General features: G+C 41.1%; 1 protein-coding gene across 5 annotated transcripts in view; it reads left to right on the top strand.

Moving 5' to 3' along the window:
- PDLIM3 (PDZ and LIM domain 3) overlaps positions 1-15,662 on the top strand; it is a 43,708-nt gene that overhangs the window by 11,035 nt on the left and 17,011 nt on the right. For all 5 annotated transcript variants that reach the window (XM_083169194.1, XM_083169176.1, XM_083169169.1 and 2 more), the window contains exon 2: positions 12,686-12,837. In XM_083169194.1, coding sequence (XP_083025320.1) covers positions 12,686-12,837 — 152 coding nt within the window. The remainder of the gene's footprint in view (positions 1-12,685; positions 12,838-15,662) is intronic.

The raw sequence follows: 15,662 nt of genomic DNA, 5'->3' as shown, positions 1-15,662 counted from the left end.
ATAAAAAGGAGGCTCCAAAATCAAGTAGGTGCTCCTTCTATTATGAAGCCTGTGGTTTGGTCAACGTGCACACTAGGGCCACATATAGGATATTTATGAAAACAAAAGAATTGGGGGAATCCATTTTTAGTCACATTTCTCTAGTAAAATCTACTGTGTTCCTTAGAAAAATGTATTAAAATTGAAAATCTGCTAAAAAAATGAAATTTTGAAATTTCACCTACACTTTGTTTTAATTCCTGTGAAACACCTAAAGGGTTAACAAACTTCCAAAATGCTGTTTTGAATACTGTGAGGGGTGCAGTTTTTGAAATGGCATCATTTATGGGGGTGTCTCACATACAAGTCCCTCAAAGTCACATCAGAACTGAACTGGTCCCTAAAAAAATCAGTGTTTGAAATTTTCTTGAAAATTTGAGAATTTGCTATTCATATTGTAAGCCTCCTAGTGTCCAAAAAAATTAAAATGAGGCTGAAATAATGATGGCAACATAAAGTAGACATATGGTCTTTGTTAGTTATTAACTATTTTGAGTGGTATGATTATTTGTCTCACAAGCAGAAAATTTAACATTTTGCAAATTGCTAAATTTTCAGTTTTTTTTCCAAATTTTGGTATTTTTCACAAAAAAACACAGACTGTATCGACCAAAATTTGCCACTAACTTAAAGTACAATGTGTCACGAGAAAACAATCTCAAAATCAGTTGGATAAGTAAAAGCATTAGAAAGTTATTCCCACATAAATTGACACATGTCTGATTTGAAAAATAGGGCTGCGTCCTTTGGGCCCAAATAGGCCGCGTCCTTAAGGGGTTAAAAGCGGGCATTTGTTTATTTGGGTATGGGTCATTGGTTCAGCCAATATTAGGATGACATGCATTGGGTCGATCACTGAAGGTCGACATGGCTTAGGTCGACATATGGTTAGAAGGTCGACACAAGCACTAGGTCAACAATGACCAGGTCCAGAATCAAAAGGTCAACATGGGTTTTTCACTTTTTTTTTGTCCCATCGACATGGACAACGTCAAAGTGTACCGCGTCCCCTAGACAACTACATATAAATTTGTGAGAATCATATGTTTTACTTGGGGGTGTTTCATTAGTTCGAAAAGGTCGACATGCACAAGCTTGACAGTGATAAACAGTTGACACAAACAAAAGGTTGACACGTAAAATGTTGACACATGAAAAGGTCAACATGAGTTTTCACTTTTTTTTTTGGTGTCACGTGAACCCCAATTAGTTACTGCTTTGCTCACACTTCGGGTCAGGTACCTTGCTCCATAACGTCTGCACTTGGTTTACCATTCCCAAAAGTCATCCACGTGGATAGTAAAGTAAAAAAATATATAAAATCATGTCAACCTTATGGCGTTAAGCTATTTGACTGACAATCTAGACCAGCGGCATAACAATGATGCCGCAGATCCCGTAGCGGCTTGAGGGGGAGCCAGCGCCAGCGGGGTCTGTAACAATGCATCTAAATTGGGGGAATTGAGCCCAAATCATGTGGAACCAGCATTAGTGTTTGTTTCCTTTATTCTGTGTATTTCCCACCTCCTAGTGGGTAAAACAACATAAGATATTTACATTTTGATAAGGTGGCGACACCATGCATGCATCCTACAGTATACATTGATGCCCTTGGGTCAATGCAATTAGGAGGGATGCCAGCGATGCCCACAATGAAGGCCATTTAGAGTGCACATAAGCTGCATTTATAGTATACCCAAAATCCCAATTTTAACATGCACAATTTAGAGGCAAATTCCTGGGAATTTGATGATAAGAGTGATATTGCCAACCTTCCAAAGCTGCTGTAACAACACATTACATGCATCACCCACAATTCACAGTGGGCGGTATTCAATGTTAATACCGGCGACGTGCAGCGAATTCTGTTTGGGATTCGTTGCACATTCGCCACTGCTCGCTGCGTTCCGGAGCCTCGCCGGCTCCGGTATTCAACGAGTCAGGGGCTCGCTGCCCCTGACTGGCGAATTTGAGCTCCTGCGGCGGACGCCGCAGGGAGTCTGAGGACGGTGGCAAGCAGGGAGATGGAAGTCTCCCTGCCTGCCCCAGAAAGTTTGTGGGGGGGAGGTGGGCTGCACAGACCCAGAAGTCCAGTGCCGGCACCGCATCGCAAGGGACAGCTCTTATCGCAAGAGCTGTCCCTTGCGTTAATAACGGCATATGTTAGAACATATGCCGTTATTAAAAATGCGGTGGCCGGCGAAGGGGGACGATAGAGGGCTGCGGATGTTACAACATCCCGGCCAAAACCTTCAAGCGTTACCAGAAAACTCACATCTTCAGGCAACTTTCCAAATTCTGGAACTGGCCACATAACCTTCATAAAACTTTCCTATCCACTTATACCTCATCTATACAGTCCCAACATATCCTTACTTTATCTATCTTTCTCCACTTTCCCATCCTCCTGACCACAGACCAACATTGCTGTGTGACTATATAAAACAGGCCACTAAGAACCTTTGAAATCTGTAGGACCATTATGCAATCGATAACACCTATCCTTGTTTATAAATGCCTATTTTTCCTATATTTTATAAGCGTGAAAGTAGGGCATTACTAGCTCTATATCTTAATTTTATTACCCAGTTTTTGTATTATCACTCTCCCAATTGTAAAACAGAATTTGCAGCGCTATATAAGAAACTATTAATAATAGTATAAATAACCTCCATAAGAGAAAAACACATTGTTTCCATCCGCCACACCCAATGGCATTAGCAACAAGTCTTGTACACTACATGATAATAGAATTCAGCGATGTTGGTTACATATTTTTGTACAAATGTATGATCAAGCCCCCAAGCCATTGTCAAGGTTTCTCTGTATATTGAGGGTCCCTATTGCCATATCTAGGTGTGTGGTGTGGCACCACAAAAAAAAAGTATAAGCCAGAAAGCCCAGAGCAGCACACCAGAAAAAAATTATGAAAGTGTTAATAAGTATGGGCTTATACATTCCCTCGCATGGTACCGAGGCGATTTGGTGGGGAGGGCCTTTGGCCGGGCGGCGTTTATGGTCTTAAGAGGCAGCGAATGTACGCAAGCAAGCCAACCTGAATGAGGCGCTATGTGTGAAACTGCTCTGGATCACTAGAAGAGATCAATTCCTGCCACACATACTGAGTCACACTGACCCTGCTCTGTAAGCTCGTTCGTTCAAAGACACCTGTTATTTATAGCTGTCAGCAGCATGCCAAGCTCTGCCAGTGTAAGCTGATATGAAGACAGACCTTTCACAAAAGTAGGTGATTATTTTGTACAACTTGGCATTAACTGGAAATTTGAACGTTTGCCGTACTGTTCCTGTACAGTAGGAATACCTTACGGAAACACAGTGAATTTTTGAAACCGGGCAAAACTGTTAATTTAGCAGTCCTGGAGTTTATATAAATCAGCTGCAATGCACCAGATATGTATCTAGTGTTCATAATGAGTTTTAATTTGTATTAGTTACAATATTTCTGTGTGAAAGGAACTGTGTGCAATGTATACTATATCTTTTTTATATTATAGTCCATTATAGTGCCTCCATTTTACATTACACCAAATTGCAACCAGTTCACATTATGCCAAGTTCCCCCATATACTGTGGGTAATTTTGAACTGAAAGCTGCTCAGTTTTGGGGTTTTAAAACCACCCAGTGTGTATGGCCGGCGGTGTGCTCTAATGCATGCTCCTGTATCATAGTGTTAGAAAGCCGTCCACCCCTGCAAAAATCACTTACATGGGCGAAAATCACTGTTTGTATGCAACATCATCACTCTACATACACCAGTGTATATGTACCTTTACATACAGGGGGAAATTTACTAAAGGAAATTTGTAAAAAAATAGGTGTATTTGTTTCCAGAAATACACTTATTTTTGACATTTACTATCCCGAAAATACGGCAATTCGTATTCGTGTGCTATCAATACGAATTGCCGTATTTTCGGGATAGTAAATGTCAAAAATAAGTGTATTTCTGGATACAAATACACCTATTTTTTACAAATTTCCTTTAGTAAATTTCCCCCACAGTGTTTCTAGTTCACATTGGTGAATCCCTGCATAATGCACTACTCAACCTTCTTCTCTTTTATACAACTCTGTGTGCACTGTGCACCGAATCTGATGCTTGCAATTCACTGGGAAGTGATAGGCTGGTAGGAAGACACAATTTATAAACTACAGTACCTACGAAACTCAATTCTATTCCATTAACTCTATTGAATACAGAAGTGTCATGGCAAATAGTTTGTAGACTGTCCCTTTCTGTGTCCTATACAGTGTCACCTGTTCTCGGTGGAGGGAAGGTGGGTCCTACAGACAAGATACTCTAAGCTTCTTGGCAACGGGATGCGGTCATTTGGTCTACTGCATTATGGTAGAAAGTCATTAGGTCGAATCCATTAGGTCGACATGCTAAAAGGTCGACATGACTCTAGGTCGACATGGGAAAAGGTCGACATGATTCTAGTTCGAAAGGTCATTAGTTCGACAGGTCATTAGTTCGACAAGGTCATTAGTTCGACATTGTCTATGTCGACATTCACAAGGTCGACATGGAGTTTTTCACTGTTTTTTAAGCCAACATGTGCCGACAGGCGGTATTTCATGCCCTACCATCCACTAGGGCGTGGTGGGAGAATAAAATAGTGTGCCGAGCGTAGCGAGGCACCGTGCCCGACGCATAGCGAGCGCAGCGAGCGATGCGAGGGGATGCAGTGCACTTTAAACTGTGTCCATGTCGACTGTGTTGACATTCAGGTAAAAAAACAGTGAAAAACCCCATGTCGACTTTGTGAATGTCGACATAGACAATGTCGAACTAATGACCTTGTCGAACTAATGACCTGTCGAACTAATGACCTTTCGACCTAGAATCATGTCGACCTTTTCCCATGTCGACCTAGAATCATGTCGACCTTTTAGCATGTCGACCTAATGGATTCGACCTAATGACTTTCTACCATAATGCAATAGACCAAATGATCCCAACCCTTGGCAACATAGAAATGACAACTCACTAGAAATATGCCTCATAATCTATAGTTTCAGAATCTCTTAAAGTAATGGTGTGTACACACGGGCCGCCTGATGGTGTGCCGGCATTGGTTTTTTTTTGTTTTGTTTTTTTTTAAATAGTTTTTAATGGAAATTTTGCAAGAAAATAGACACACATACATTTAACATACAAATACATTAGTATGCCTTGGGCACAATAGTTGTTTATACATACATAAGGAGATGTACAGAACCAGCTTAAGTCATAAATCGTAGGTCATGAACAATTTGCACAATTTTCATATGGTGCATACCTGTTATTTTATTTTTATATGTTTGGCATCTTCCTTCCATGGTGTGCCGGCATTGGTTGGTAGGGAGGGAGGGACGGTGCATTAAAAGACTGTACTGCAGTCTATTTCTACTTTCAATTCTGATGCCACGCGTTGGGTTCCAATGTGGCAAAATGCGGTGTGATTTGCACGAATTTACTATGGATTTTGACTATATAGTCAAAATTGATAGCCCAAATCGCACCATGGCCCTTATTCAGATCCGATTGCAGTACAAATTTGTTCTCAAAATGGGCAAAACCATGTGTACTGCAGGTGGGGCAGATGTAACATGTGCAGAGAGAGTTGGGGGAGTTATTTTGTTCCTGTGCATGGTAAATACTGGCTGCATTATTTTAGACTGCAGTTTAGATTTCAGTTTCAACACACCCCACCCAAATTTAACTCTCTCTCTCTCCACATGTTACATATGCCCCACCTGCAGTGCACATGGTTTTTCCCATTTTGAGAAAAAAATTGTACTGCGATCAGATCTGAATAAGGGCCCGTGTGTACACCGCTTTATAGCAAAAATCAATCCACAGCAACTGTAGGGCAAAAATTTGTATAACACTAAACTGCTTAATCAACTGCTCCAGCTATTAAGTGTTATATCTATAAACAAATAAGTTTGTTTGTACTGTATGTAAGCAAATATCTTCCACTGCTCTCAAGTTACACTGTCACATCTTACACCGTGATTTAGTATCAACAAATGTAGCTATTAGACCACATAGCGACAACATGACAGACAGACAAATATTGAAAACATATTTTTTTGGTCCCAAATTATCTAAATGTGACAATCGGGGAGAGGAGCAATAAAGGAAAAACCAGATGCTTGACAGTTGGTGCGGGCAGTGTGATTCTTAAGTCCAAAATGATGGAAGGCATCCACCTGAGCGAAGCCGCATTCAAATGCTAGTATATTACAAATGCTCTTCCTAACGGGTGTGGTATAGGGTTCCGACAGTCATTAGCCCGACGTTGGGATCCCGACTGGCCGGACTTAGACAGCACCTATTCTATTCTCCCTCTATGGGGGTCATGGACCCCCACGAAGGAGAATAGCCGGTGGCCGTCGGGAACCCGCCTGACGGTGTTTTAACAGTCGGGATCCCGACGTCAGGACCCCGTCCAGCACCCCTTCCTAACATCACTACTTCACTTTCTGTCTCTGTTGACCACTCAGTGTTGTGGGCTGATGGAAGTCACATGCTGTTGCCAAATTAGTGAGCCCAATGTGAGTAACTCAGCGTGATTGAGTCCAAAGACAGAGAAAGTATATTACATTTATGGGCATATGTCATCATTACATTTGTGTTACTTTCATTCATACATACACGAGGAGGAAGATTATACTTTCTATATGACAGGTTGTTTTCTTACCTAAATAACATCTAATAGTCAGTGTATCTTTAGCTATGAAAACAAATGTACTGTAAGTGTATCTGATTTCCACTTTACAAAAACTAGGCTCTTAAGTTACTGTGGCAGAGCTAGACGTTTCATGGCATGTATCCAGCTATACATGTACACTAGTTTTCAGTGCGTTTTTTAAAAAGGATTTTATTTCTGTGTCCAGCACTGGCCCTTAAGCCTGTAAGAGGGTGTCACCCCCATTAGTACATATCATAATCCAAAGTGAGGGCAAATCAGAGGTCATTTAACCTGTATAAGATGTGCATATTACACATTTGTATTAAGTGTAAGTAAAGTAGTTAGTGTGTTTACCAAAAGCCATATACAGTATACTAACTGGGGAGACACGATCATTCTATTCATAGTGGTGCAAAATCCATTAGCCTAATCCTTGCTCTTAAAGACGGATCGATTTACCAAGAGCATTTCATATTTGCTTACTGAGAAACGACCTCTCAGAAATCAATTAGCACATTAATAAGTATTTTAAGCAAGGAAAGATTTGCATGACATACTTGCGGCCAGGAGTAAACAATAATATTTTCCTCATTTTAGAAGGGTCTGCAGTGGGCAAACAGCAGGATTTGTAAAGAGGCAGGGGTGGTGGATGTGGAGAGAGAGAGAATGCAAAGGTTTGGCTCGCCGATATAAAAGAATAACACCAACACAAGAAACTGCGGATCAACATTTCAACCATGAACGGATTGTCATCAGGATACTATGAAAATCTGTTGGAGATTGAATCGTGAGTGAAACGTTGATCCGCAGTATCTTGTGCCAGTGTTAGTCTTTTATACCGGAGTGCAGCACCTTTGCATTCTTTCTGGCTGAGTGGGTACCTGGGAAGCATTATTTATTGGAAGAGTGACTCAAGTAGGAGAGAGTAGGACCTAACAGGGGGTGGGATAGTGAAGGAAAAATAGAGAGGCGGGGCAGCCCCAGATTAAGTGTAGGCAGAGAAGAGACCTTGATGTTGTCCGATTGTTTCCTATCTGATGACTGTCCCCATTCCATAATTCTCATATATATGACTGCATGATAATATGATAAGAAGTGAGGTAATTGGATACCCCCTCTATGCTTCCTTCTATAATATATCTCATGCTTAAAGCGAGACCTACGACCTGCCCAATACAGTGGAGAGCTGTGAACTAGTGACCACACACTAGAAAAATCTCTGATCTTAAGATGTGAACATTAATTAGCCTTGAAATCTTTTGATGTCCTGGACAAAAGATTTCAGGCAAGCGCACATCTTTACCAAAGAATTCTCTTAAGATCCCATGAGCGTTCCTATGGATCTTTTGGTAAATGTTCTGATCTTTCATGCAGCATGTAAGATCAGAAGATTAAGCAAAAGAACCACGGGAGCGCGCATCCGACTGATATTGACCGATAAAAATTGGTCGCTACATCAGCCGATTTATCGGAAATCGGCCAATCTGCAAAAAAATCATTCTAGTGTGAGTGCCGTAAGAGTGTGGGTTCACAATCTTTTCTGTAAAAAATAGAAACCTCCTAGAACTCCAAAGTAGAAAATCTGATCGAAGTTTGGTATATTTACTGAGCATTTTAAAGTACGGAGAGGTCTGCTGAACAGTGTTACTGTGTAGAGACTGAGGCTGGCATTGGAGGTGTGTGTGTGTGTGGGGGGGGGGGGGGGGTGGGGTTGGATTAGAAATACTTAAATTCTATTGATGATTTTATAAGAGATTACTTTTTTTATTTCCTTAAAATTTAGATTAGTCAAACCTACAACATCTAATGTCCAAATTTTCCCCAGAACTCTGGCCAATGTGACTGAGTGCTTCTTTATTGATCAGAATGCAAATTGGATCTGATTTCTCTGGGCACTTTTAGAGCAGAAAATCTGACTTTTTTAAGACCAACCAGAATGCATCCTATAGTGTAACGGTTGCAGGCAGGGATGTAATGGTAGCAGAGTTAAAAAGTCTTACTCAAAACAGCTCTAAAAATTCGGACATAATTAGAGCTGGACTGTTTGAGTGAGTTCTATTCAGTTCTATTAAATGCACTTACAAGTACAAAATTAAAGCACACTTGTAACAAATACACAAAAAATATTCTGTTAAATGTTTCTTATGCGCATTGCTTAATAAGACACACAAGCAGCCTTTTCTAATTAAAATGATATGCAGCATGCCTATATTCTGGATGTAATTGTCACTGTATCGTCATAAAAATTATTCTGCTAGTGGTTCCCAGTCAGGCAATGTAACGTTATTTTGTATGCAGATACATTGTCACTGCGTAGGCACAACTCAGCATTTCTGGAAATTCCTTCTGCGAAGATGGCCACGCTTAGATACAGAGCATAAGCAGTGCTACAAGTGGAAAGATTCACCCACAAATCCTGCATTGGTGCAAATTTGCATCAGCCTCCATGTAATCAATTTAAAAACACCTGTGCACCTGTGTGTTAGGGTGTATAGACTGTAACCTCCAATGAGTCAGATATTAAAATAAATGAATATATTCTCTGTACAATGCTGCATAATTTAGTGGCTCTGTATAAACAAAAACAATAGAAATATGTACATACTGTATGATGCTTTTTCCATTTCCTCAAAATTAGAGACAGATGGCTGACTGCAATGTACCAGTCCAATTTATTGCATATGGACTTAGTTGAACTCATTTCTGGCTGCTGGCACTGAACATGTTATCAGTGTTTACAACATCTATCACCTTACGCTTACTTGGAGTTCTATCACAGATAAGACGTACTGTACTGTACTTATAAATGACAGCTCTCAGCTAGCTCTGGAAAAGTACAACAACGTTTAACTATAATCACTATTAGAAGTTAACATAAACCTATAGGTAAACCAGGGACCAAAAATTAATTCACAGCTACTCAGTTACTTGTAATGTATTAAAGTAGATCAACTCTTTGGAGCCAGGTTGCCACAGTACCTAAAGACTGTATGGGATAAAATAGATGCACAGGTCTTAATAGTTGCGCTCAATTCCATACTATGTTATCTCTCTATATAAACCGTGTGCAAATTTAGGGAATTAAGGGGTAGATGTATGGGGTGCCGGACAGTTTCCCGACAGTCATAACCCCGGCGGCCACCAGCTATTCTCCCTCGTGGGAGTCCACGACCCCCATAGAGGGAGAATAGAATACGCGCTCGCCACCGTGCCCGCAGCGTGGCGAGCGCAGCGAGCCCGCAAGGGACTTTGTTGCGCTTGCCCCGCTGTCTGAGTCCGGCCAGTCAGGATCCCAACGTCGGGCTAATGACTATCGGGACCATATACCATACCCGATGTATGAATTAGTGATAAGGGAGAAGTTATAAAGTGTACTTTAGGTACTTTATCACTGGCCAATCACCTCCTGACTGTTAAATTACAGACTGGATTTAAAAAGGGACAGTCAGGAGCTGATTGGCCGGTGATAAAGTACCAGTCACTTTATCACTTCTTCCTTATCACTGCTTCATACATCTACCCCTGAGTGTGCTACTGCTTTGCCTAGCAATCAATGTAAATCCCTGCTTCCTTTGCTAGCAAACCTTATGATGCGTCATTGTATTGTGAGTACATTTTTACTTAGTAGTCTGGGCAATGTAAGTAGGCAAGTATTAAGAAGTGGGATTTGTTTAAAGATTGTATGTTGGAGAAAAGTCTTGTGGGGCAATGAGTTTGATAGGCAGGCGTAAGAGGTGAGGAGAAGTAAAGGATGGCGTCAAGTTGCAAAATATCTTGTGTCAAGTGTAGATGATGGATAACATTTTATAATTCTGAAGGGAATGTGGAGGGAATATGGAGCCTATAGAAAGGAAAAGGAGTAGTACAATGGTTACAAGTGAAGACACTGAAGGAACGACCAGAGATGCCATGCCGGAGGCTAGACTGGAGAGCCATGGTGGAAGTAATAATTTCCCTATACTTGAGATATTAGCATATTCTGCAGACATTTCTTAGTTTGATACAAATTGGATAAAAAAAACAGTTTTGAGACAACAACGACACCTTGGCAGTGAGTTGGAGGGACAAGGAATATTGTCGGCTTGTCACCACACAGTAGGATATGTTGCTCTGTTGGTTGGTGGAAAGATTAATAGATCAGCATCTTAAAGATCAATGTTTCTGTGCATAGAGGACATAAAATATGAAATAGAAGTAATACCTTTAGTAATTTAGTAGTGAAGTGATAAAGGCCCAAAGATGACTGATAATTGGGGATTCTATTTGCATAGACCCAAATGACCTTGCTGTTTTTGGCAACAAAAGTGATATAGAAATGAGCAAAGAGCCTCACCTTGTGGCAATCCCAACTAATATATGATACAGAGAGATGGAGCCAGAAAAATTAATACTAAAAGTTTAATAGGTAAAGAAAAAATTGGACATGCTCTGTAGAAGGAATGCAGTAACTATTTAGGGGTAGGCAAGTATGACATCAAACCAAGAGCTCAGGACAATTAGAAGGGAGTATTGGCCTTTATAGGGCGTACACACAGTTCGATTTTGTCTATTTTTATATTTGATTTAGTGTTCACTCAAGGCTGTTTCAAAGGGCAAAACGTGCCCTGACTGTTTAGGGGAACCCTAGTAAAACAGTCGAGCCCGTCCGTCACCGCCGCTGCCCGCCCTGCTTGAGGGAGGCCCAGTACCTACCTAGGTGCAGAGCACACCCCCAACAGAGACGTCCACTTTAGTGATGCTTTTAAAGTGCCCCCCTTACCCCCAGCGTCCTGCCCATACGTAATCCTTAAGGGATCACTATGATTTTACTTATATAAGCAAAATCAAATCAAAATCCAATTGAAATCGAGCGTATTTGAATTCAATCCCGATGAAATCATGGCATCGAAATCCAATAGAAAAATAGACTGTGCTGGCAAGACTATATAGTACAGATGCGTACATTATATTCTAAATTGAATGTGTACACGGCGCCATACGATTTGACCCCGATTCGATCGGGATTGAATAGAAAGTACATAGCACCATCTGTACACACTGGGTGACTTTCAGCTGAAAGCCGCTGAGTTTACTCGTTTGAGTGGCTTTCAGCTTGAAAGCCACACAGGTATTTCCAGCAGATGAGCGAGGGAGTGGACAGCTTTCCACAGCAACCGCTGTGGAAAGCCGTCCACCCCAGGGAAAAATCACTGAAATGGGGGGAAAACACTCAGTGTATTTCAGCCCAGCGATTTCCCCCATAATCGTTATCCATACACGCTGGGCAAAAACGCCCAGTATGTATGGACCTTTAGCAGTGATCCATTGCCTGACCACCTTAGTCTGTGTATTCTCTGCAGTGTTGGAAAAGAACGAGAATGTCCAAAAGTTTATAAGAGGAAAGGTATTATGTGCGAGCAATAGTTTGAGTTATAACAATTTTCTTTAATATAATTGATCATATATAAGGAATTTAATGCAGATTGATTGTTAATAAAATAAAAGGATAGAGAAATATTATGATGTGACGGTACAGGAAAGAAATTGATAAGGTTGTTTTTTGGGAAAGAGAATCATATTCATATTTGTTTGGCCATTGAAGTAGAAATCAAGTTGTTGGGCCGCAATAGTGGCTGGGGTGGGAGTGTACAAATAATGTAGTTGCATTAAAAAGAGGATAGGGCATGTAAGCCTAAGTGGAGAGCGAGAGTCGTATAATTGTTTGGCAACAACAAAATCATTTGACTAGAAATGGGTGGCAGCATTATGTATCAGAAGTGAGCAGAAGGACAGCACTTATGCCAATGATATTAAACTTAAGGAGGTGTTTCAAAGGAACATGCCACAGCTAACATAGTGCTTGATTCTGAGAACAAGAGTAACTAGAGCCACTGAATCAAGGGCTACTGCTATAGAATGGAATCATTGCTGAGTGTTCGTTGAAGACATCTATTATTTCTTTCAGATTACACCGGGAAGCAAATCTTCTGTTGCTAATTTGTGTCCTGGTGATTTGATTCTTGCCATTGATGGATACAGTACTGATAACATGACACATGCAGAGGCACAGGATCGGATTAAAGCTGCAACAAACCAGCTCTGCCTGAAGATTGACAGGTATAAACATCCTTACTGTTACAGATAACAGGACACAATATATACAGGCATCAGTTTATGTATGGCTACAACAGTTCTCTCTGAACACCGTCGGGTATTTACCTAAGAGACTTTAGTCTGCAATGGTTTGAATGGTTTTTGACATTCAACAAAAGTCTGTATTTCTTTATTTTTATCCATCTCAAAATTCATAATGCATAGTATGTATGCAAGGTTGCTATTGATCTGAAAATGACTGGCTTCACTGACAATCCTATGTTGCATACAATCATATGAGCCCCCAGTAAACTATGGGGCAGAGGCAGAATAGAATGTAAGTCAGACAAATCTTGTGTGTTCACAATGCAGCAATTCAAGCTGAGTATACACAAGTATGGTTGAAGAAATGTAACTGGGTGGTATCAGGTTGTTTGTATGTAGGCTCATAAAACTGGTATGAAGTGGATTCCACCAGGACATGTACCTTAAGCCCTAGTATGGTTGTGATATCAGTGCTATATAGTGTATACTACCAACTTATATATGCAAGAGAAAATGTAATAAAACTCATATGGCTGGTGGTGCTACTACAGTTGCAAGTATTGGGACAAAAAAACTATTTTCAAAAACACTCTTGCCTCTTTGTAGAAAGGAATCTCGAATCCCGTTTATTACAGGGGGGCATGGCTTAACCACTGAGTTGTGGCCATGCCCCCTTAAAAATTAGTGTACCGCCCTGCTATAGGAGACTGCTGCACTCAGCAGCAGCCTTCCTGGACCAAATGCAGCCCAGCATACAGCATGGTTTACTGTTGACATGCAGGGATGGGGGGGGGGTTTGATACACAGACTCAGGCCTGTGTATCAACACCTGTCAATCCTCTATGGGTGTGCTTATTGTATTGTGGGCTATGCAAGCAATGCGGATTCAACTCTGCTTCGGACAGTATGCCAACTGTACACAAAGCTATCAGCCAATCCGGGTAGATACTTAAACACTATATAAACCGCCAAAACCTTAAAATATAAACTCCATCTAACAAATGCAAGAAAATAAAAACAAGCAGCATTCTGGGACAGCCAGAATTTGTGAGCAAAGCGATCAATAAATCATGATGTTACATTTATTTTTAATTGCTGCTCATACGATATGATATGCACTACACGTGGAAACATAACTGAAAGTAACAGGCTGACTAAAATGAATGAGAAAGACTCTATGGACTATTTGTACCCCATTCTGGATGATCTTTTTTATATGATCCTGCACTTTTTATTCATGTTCGGAGAGAGTACAAGTAAAACCAACTGGCTTATTATCACTTGAAGAAAGTTTTGGAGATTGAATTAATTAGGTAATTCATCCATAAGTGCAGAACATTCTTGTTTCCAAAACAGTTACATTAATAAAAAAGTAGGGTACTTGTTTCCTAGCACGGCGCCAGCGATGGAAATTGTATCCATCGGGTCCAAAAAATTGCGTTGATCGCATTGCATGCAACCAAATCGCATGCGATGCAATCGACGCGATTTTTACATTGAAACCAATGTAAAATGGTCCCCGACACCCGATTTTACATTGGCCCCAATGTTAAATGCCCCCCAGACCACAATTTTCATTGTATCCCCACCCTGATGGGTCAAATAGCCCCCCATTGTTAACGCCACCCCACGATGAACGCCAACCCGAAGCGCAGCGCATTGGTATGCGTCCTCCGACCTTTTCATACCCCCACTATCCACGTCGGTGTGGAGTTGATTTTATATAGTGTGGCGAGCGCAGCGAGCCCGAAGCGTGCCGCGCAGTACTTCACAGGTATTACGAGGTGGATAGTGGGGGTATAAAAAGGTTGGAGGATGCGTACCGCCGTTCATCGTGGGGTGGCGTTAACAATGGGGGGGGCATTTGACATACAAATTACCCATCAGGGTGAGTATACAATCAAAAATCGGGTCCATTGGGCCATTTAACATTGTTCCCTATGTAAAATCGGGTCCATCACATCGGTCGCATTGTATGCCATTATAAAGGAATACAATGGACCCGATTTTTACATAGGCATTTAACATAGAATACAATGCATTCAATGTTAAATCGCGTCGGTCGCAATCGCATACCTTAACTTAAGGCATGCGATGGACGCGATTTTTTAATTGTCGGGAAAAAGGCTAAAAATAGCCCTAAAATCGCGTTGGCCGTGTCCATCGCATACCTTAAGTTACCTTAAGTTGAGGTATGCGATCACCCACGACGGGTGCTAGGAAACAAGTACCAAAAGTAGTAAGCTTTCAACATTATCTATAATCAAAATGTTAACCAACAAATGAATCATTTATAGATATCTGAATATACATTGATCTGATAAGCCATCTGGAGCTGCTGGAGTGCTCTGGTAGAATGATTGTCTAGAAGACTAAGGGACTCGAGATTTCCCATTTGTACTAAGCCCTGGATGCTGGCAATGCCAGCAAGCAATTGGACTTCTTTTAGCACACCTGCTACAGGGGGATCTGCTCAGATCTCTCCCAGTACTTCTGTGGCAGCCAGGTTCACTGTGTATGTGCAGAGGGATTCTCGGGGCTGAAAGCCAGACGTGCGGTCATCGCCAAGGACAACTCTTATCATGTTACTACATATGCAATTAGTAACACTGCAGTAAGTGGTGGGATGCACCACAAAGTCGTGGTACATCATGCCCTAAGGGGGAATTTGATTAGCTGTGGTAGATTAACGTGAGCAAACTTATTTCCCAGGGCTATCTAATTAGCCCCAAAGTCAGCATTCAATGGGCATTTTCTTTCACCTGCTTCAGCAGGTAAACAAAAAAATCCCTGAAAACGCAGTG

Source organism: Crinia signifera, chromosome 1 (assembly GCF_055691185.1).
Source record: "Crinia signifera chromosome 1, ASM5569118v1, whole genome shotgun sequence".
Classification (NCBI taxonomy): domain Eukaryota; kingdom Metazoa; phylum Chordata; class Amphibia; order Anura; family Myobatrachidae; genus Crinia; species Crinia signifera.
Note: the sequence above shows the minus strand (reverse complement) of the source record. Positions and strands in the feature narration are given on the sequence as shown.